At 50.8% G+C, this 6,411-nt stretch overlaps 1 protein-coding gene across 1 annotated transcript; it reads right to left on the reverse strand.

Moving 5' to 3' along the window:
• Nucleotides 1-574: 574 nt before the first annotated feature.
• LOC147123871 (uncharacterized) lies at nt 575-3,697 on the reverse strand. The gene is made up of 2 exons (XM_085967577.1): nt 3,248-3,697; nt 575-2,993 (listed from the first exon to the last, which is right to left on the reverse strand). The coding sequence occupies exon 2, from the start codon at nt 2,810-2,812 to the stop codon at nt 575-577; it is 2,238 nt and encodes a 745-aa protein (XP_085823703.1). The 5' UTR covers nt 2,813-2,993; nt 3,248-3,697.
• Between the last annotated feature and the right edge of the window lie 2,714 nt (nt 3,698-6,411).

A 6,411-nucleotide genomic window follows, 5' to 3' on the forward strand; every position in this document is an offset into this window, starting at 1 on the left:
CAGCGAGGGCTCCACGAGGACTACGTAGCAGTCCTGTGGGGAGCGTGATGACCTCATCACGCTCGGTAGCGTTGTCCGCGCTTGGGGCGTCACGTGATGCGCGTTTCTGGCCGTGGAGGCCGAAGTCGGGAGCGGGAGCTGGAGGCCAGGCTGAGCCGATGCTTGCCGCGGGAGCGGAAGATCGCGTCGCTCCCGGCGGCTGGTAGATGCGGCCGAAGACGCTAGGCCGGGCTGTGCCGGCAGCCTTTCTGGAAGGCCGAGTCGGGCCGGCAGCCGCCTCACGCACGTCACGTCGTACGTGCCGTGACGTCAGCACGCTACGTTGTACGTGACGTGACGTCAGCACGCTAAGGCGCGTCTTAAAGGGGCAATGGCCCTAAAAGGTAAGTTAAAGGGGCAACGGCCCCAACAGGTAGGTTATACATATATAAGTAAGTTAAATACATACAGTGAGGTTAAGTTAGAGGGAGAGGCAGCACACTCCCCGCTTGGTACAATTCCATTGTACCACTACAGATACAAAATAAACCTGAAGAAAACGTCCTTTGGCTGCAACATACTCAGAGTCCGTTCTCTAGGTTACTTCAGAAAGGAGGATCTCTGAGACTGGCCTCAGAAACACTTTGATAGGCCCCTCCTTGACAATCTTCACCTCCACCTTGCGGACCCTCTTGTCCCTGGTCGGCAGAGTTTTGACAACCAGGCCCACTGGCCATTCATTTCTGCGTGCTTGGCTGTCTTTCGGCAAGACAACGTCTCTCACTTTGACGTTTGGCTTGTCTTCTGTCCATTTCCTACGGCTCTGTAGGGTGGACAAATACTCTCCTCTTTGCTTGGGGAATGTCTGTCCCTCTTCAAGACATTTGAATTCCTCCTTGAAGACATCATGCTGGACAGAGCGAATGATCACACCTTTGGCTTGTGATGGCTCACTTGTGCTGGATACTTCTTTAGAACATTTCCATCCTTTGCGTTCTATGTTGTCCGAATTCCCCTTGAAGGATGCTGCTACATGAATGAGTCGGGCTGTGGTTCGGCAGAGTGTTCTCCAGCTTGAGAATCGCTCGAAGCTTTGTGAGCCCAACTGAGATTCTGAGGCTTTGGTGACCAGGGTCGTAACTTCAGGCCGAATCTCAGTATCAGCTTCAGGCTCCACAAGGGTGAAGGGATTGGACTCAAGAGTCTCCTCTGTGTTGACATTAGACAGGAAAGAGGGGCCCGAGAACCAACTGCTTTGCTGTAGGTGTGCTGCTGGTATAGACCTGGTAGCATGGTCTGCAGGGTTCAGGTCTGTGGAGACATAGCACCACTGGTCAGGGTGAGTGGATCGTCTGATACGAGTCACCCAGTTGGAAACATACACGTAAAACCTTCTTGTGGAGTTGTGGATGTAACCAAGTACAATCTTGCTGTCCGTGAAGAACTTGACGGCGCCCACATCGATGTCAATCTTGTCTCTGATCAACTGTAGGTTCCATTTTGCTTCTTTTTCAGGGAGGAGTGGAGCATCCCACTCACTCTGATCCGATGAGAGTTCCCGTACAAATGCTTTTCCTTGCATTGTTATGGGAGCTACGAACCCCAAAGGGTCGTACAAACTGTTGACTGTGGACAGGATGTCTCTCCGTGTGAATGGCCTTTCTTCACGGGACACCAGGAATGTGACGCTGTCTGTTTCCAGGTTCCAGGAGAGCCCCAGGCTCCGTTGAAGGGGGGGAGGATCCACTCCAAGGTGCAAATCCTTCAGATCCTTGGCACGGTCCTCTGCAGGGAAGGCTTCCATCACCTGTCCACTGTTCGATGCTACCTTGTGTAGTCTCGGGTTGGACTCTTTCCATGGCCAACAACTTTCAGGACAGCCATCTAACTCCAGAAGGCCCGAACTCAACAACTCTCGGCGGATAAGGCACCCAGCGAGGTCCTGTGTACCCTGTGGCTCGGGTGAGGACTGCTTGGCTGGATTGGCCGAGTGCTGTGGAGGTCTCTGTAGGTAAGTCTTGCTTGTTTCTTCTCCTTTAAGCTCAGTGTCTCCAAAAACAGGCTGTTTGCTACTGTGTTGAGTAGCTGGTTCTGCGTTGAGATAGTTGGATGTTTCCTTGGAGAACAATTTGGAGTGTTGTTGGACACACTCACTTGTACGTTGCACTGGACTGAGGGGCTGTCCCAGAACATATGTTTCCTGGCTGGGCTCCCCGCCTTCGTTCTCCTCACCTTCTTCATAAGCTGCGGCTTTAGCTTTAGCGGCAGCTCTCTGGCTTTGGAGAATGTGGAGACTGGCAGCGAGGTCAGCTCTCTGCTTCATAACCCTAGCTTCTTTTTCAGCAAGGGCCAATTGAGCCTGGGCAGCTTTTGCCTTGGCACGTGCTTTGGCGGCTGCAGAAGCTGTCGATGACGACGGTCTGCTGGACTGCCGAGATGATCTAGTGGATACTTTAGAGGACTGTGCTGTCTGCTTCATCACACTAGCGTCGAGGTCAGCTCTCTGCTTCATCACACTAGCGTCGAGGTCGGCTCTCTGCTTCATAAGGTCAGCTTTCTGCTTCATCATACTAGCTTCGAGGTCGGCTCTCTGCTTCATAAGGTCAGCTTCTTTTTCAGCGAAGGACAATTGAGCCTGGGCAGCTTTTGCCTTGGCACGTGCTTTGGCGGCTGCAGAAGCTGTCGATGACGACGGTCTGCTGGACCGCCGAGATGACCTAGGGGATACTTTAGAGGGCTGTGACTTGGCATCGTTTGCTAGGAGAGGCTCATGCTTCTCGCTTGACTGGTCGACGTCCTCTATGGTATATTGTTTTCCTGAGCGTAGACTCATGGTAGCTGAGTGGTATCTTCCTGCGCTTGAGCCCGCTGTGCTGTTGTCTTTTTACTGTTCTGCCCTCGCAACGCGCTTCTATGCAGAGCTAGACAGATAGCGAACAACTCGATATCTTCCAATAAAATCACAAGGCTTGACTTTTCTTGTAACGCTTTACTGAACGATTCTAATTGTAAAACTGAAATACAACACAGAAATGGAAGCACACATTAGTATACAGGCGCATAACTGATATGTATACACAGATTTAGGTACGCCTGAGCAACACAGTACATTTAGTAAACTGGGAGGCATTCTCTTTAAATTAGCCCTGTACATAGTGTATGAAAATACAGCTACTAGTTAATCAGCTAGGCAGAGAAAAGTTACAACTAAACATTTTCTACAACATACAGTGCACATTAATCATCCATAGCATTCTAAAATACTTACAGACAAACAATTTCCAAGACTCAAGCATGGGGACAATACAACTGCCCAGAGCCTGTGCTGCTGTAGGAGCACCGTGGTGTAGGTCTGTGTCCCAGCGAGGGCTCCACGAGGACTACGTAGCAGTCCTGTGGGGAGCGTGATGACCTCATCACGCTCGGTAGCGTTGTCCGCGCTTGGGGCGTCACGTGATGCGCGTGGTCGCGTTTCTGGCCGTGGAGGCCGAAGTCGGGAGCGGGAGCTGGAGGCCAGGCTGAGCCGATGCTTGCCGCGGGAGCGGAAGAACGCGTCGCTCCCGGCGGCTGGTAGATGCGGCCGAAGACGCTAGGCCGGGCTGTGCCGGCAGCCTTTCTGGAAGGCCGAGTCGGGCCGGCAGCCGCCTCACGCACGTCACGTCGTACGTGCCGTGACGTCAGCACGCTACGTTGTACGTGACGTGACGTCAGCACGCTAAGGCGCGTCTTAAAGGGGCAATGGCCCTAAAAGGTAAGTTAAAGGGGCAACGGCCCCAACAGGTAGGTTATACATATATAAGTAAGTTAAATACATACAGTGAGGTTAAGTTAGAGGGAGAGGCAGCACACTTTGTGTTAATTGTTCAATACAATACACATACTTAACACTGGCGACGAGTCAGGTTCTTACCCTGCGGCAGTTGAAGAGAGGTTTCAAACCTCACCACCCCACTAGAAGCGACAGGCTTAGGACTCTGAAGCCTCCATCAGCGACTGAGCACTGGAGTGCAGCAGCCATCCTGACAGCTTCCAGCGACTGACAGAAGTCTTTCTGCAGTTTCCTTGTTCAACCTAGGTGGTGGGGTAAGCCGTGCAGCGTTGGCTGCAAAGACAGGGCTGGGGAAGTCGGAGCAGATAAGGGCCATCGATCGCGATCGGAGATAAGGCCGGGCCGCCTTCAAGTGCGAGGCGCAGCGCGGGCCAGCGATCGGGACCAAAGATAAGGGCCGCACTCGGACTGAAAGGCGCGGCGGCTGCAAAAGCTCAAGGTGCGAGAGCCGCGGTGCACAGCGCGGGCTATCGATCGCACAGAAGATAAGGGCCGAGAGCCGCTTCGGTCGGGAGCCACTTCGCGATCCAGCGATCGCATCCGCTGATAAGGGCCGCACTCGGGCGATCGCGGCGAAGATAAGGGCCGCACTCGGGGGCTGAAGGGAGACGGCGTCGGGGGACGGGTGAAGACCGCCAAGTGCGGGAAAACCGCCATTTTGTGGGCGGAGGACGACGGCAAGAGCGGGAAGCCGCCATCTTTGATAAGTAAAGAAAAGAAAATCTGAGAAATTGCAAATCTACAATGCCTAAACACGGGAATATTAGCACCTTTGATAGTGACCTCGAAGATTGGGCCATATATGTTGAAAGAGTAAAAAATTATTGTAAGGCCAATGAAATTCGTGACCAAGATAAAGCTCTAACATTATTAAATTTAATGGGTGCGAAGACATACGGGCAATTGAAACACCTGTTATCACCAGATGAACCAGCGGATAAGACGTTCGATGAGATTGTTACTGTCCTGAAAGGTCATCTAAACCCCACGCCGCTGATGCTAGCGGAACGATTTAAATTTTACGACAGAAGGCAGCTACAGCATGAAAGCAATGCTGAATATTTGCTGGAATTGCGTAAATTAGCGAAATATTGCCAGTTTGGAACGGGACTGACAGATGCACTACGAGACAAATTTGTGTGTGGTTTATTTAAACAGGATACACAAAAGCGACTGCTCGAGAAGAATGAGCTGACGCTTGAGAAGGCGGTCACTATGGCAGCAGCACACGAAGCTGCAGCGAGAGGCACGGCAGTAATGCAGCTACGGTCACCGGAGCTCAGTGCACACAAATTGGGTGTGAGTTCTGGCAAATGTTATCGTTGTGGAAAGACAACGCATGATCAGAACCAGTGTTGGTTTAAAAACCAAGAATGTAGAACTTGTGGTAGGCTTGGACACATAGCTAGAGTATGCAGGTCAGGGAAGAAGACCAGCAACAAGAAGTCACCGCAAGGAAAATACGCAAAAGTACACAAGGTGGCCGAACAGGAGTCCGATTCAGACGCTAGCAGTAATGAACTGGCTAGCTTAAGGGTACTCAACGTTGGTAAGGGTGCAGACCTCCAGACAATTTGGGTCGCTCTTCAGATAGAAGGAGTCCAAGTAAAACTGGAATTGGACACTGGATCGGCATTGACGGTCATAAATAAGAAAGATTATGGAAGGTTATTCCAACATATTCCCCTACAGGATACGGAGCTCATATTGAAAACATACACGGGGCAAAGAATGTACCCCATCGGGAAAATTGAGGTCACAGTGGTCCACAAGGGCGAAGAAAGTCAAATAATGGACTTATATGTGCTATCTGAAGGAGGTCCTCCACTACTAGGACGGGAGTGGATTAGGAAAATGAATATCGACTGGCATTTCCTACAAACAATAACGAGTGAGAACTCGGTGAACATAATCAACCCAGACTCTGGAACTGATACTGGTAAGACCAACCCGTGTGCAAAAGACAAAGTTTCAGCACAGAATTCCACTGAGATAGAGAATTCTGAGTCTGTCCAGTCTACTGACATGCACATTTCTGAGGGACACCGGGCTCGAACTCAACTCCATTTCAAACTGCAACAGCAATTAGAACAAATGATTCGCCGTTTTGAGCAAGAGATGAATGCGACGAAAGAGTTCTTTGATATAGAGTGGGAACATCTGGGAAGACAACAGAAGCAGCTGCTGGAGCAAATGGAGCAGGAGCGCACAAAACGTCTGATGTCAGAGGAGTTAACGGTCAGCCAACTCCTGCATATGCTGAAGGACAGGACTCTGAAATGGGAAAAACTTGAACACGAACTTCAATATTCAAACGAAAGGGGTTCGGAGCTCTCAAAGGTTATTGGAAGAGCTGAGGTGGCAACACAGACTGAGATGACTGCAACAGAGCAGCCCTTGGATGCCAAAAGTACGCTGACTCACGTCAACGTAGAACAACAGACCGCTGAAACAGCTGCTCCAGTAGAGGGATTGAATAGTCCGATCAATCAATCTCCAAAAGAAGTTGAAGTAGTAAAATCTCAAATGAGGTCATTAGTAAACGACTTGCTGAAAGCCCAGAAAAAGCTGGATGAAGAGGTACGCATGAAGAAGTCTCTTCA

Source organism: Somniosus microcephalus, chromosome 2 (genome assembly GCF_052327205.1).
Source record: "Somniosus microcephalus isolate GS21.2 chromosome 2, FLI_Smic_1.0, whole genome shotgun sequence".
NCBI lineage: Eukaryota > Metazoa > Chordata > Chondrichthyes > Squaliformes > Somniosidae > Somniosus > Somniosus microcephalus.

What these genes read in the sequence shown, in the direction of transcription:
- LOC147123871 (XM_085967577.1), bottom strand. Translation starts at nt 2,812, where the DNA reads ATGAGTCTACGCTCAGGAAAACAATATACCATAGAGGACGTCGACCAG.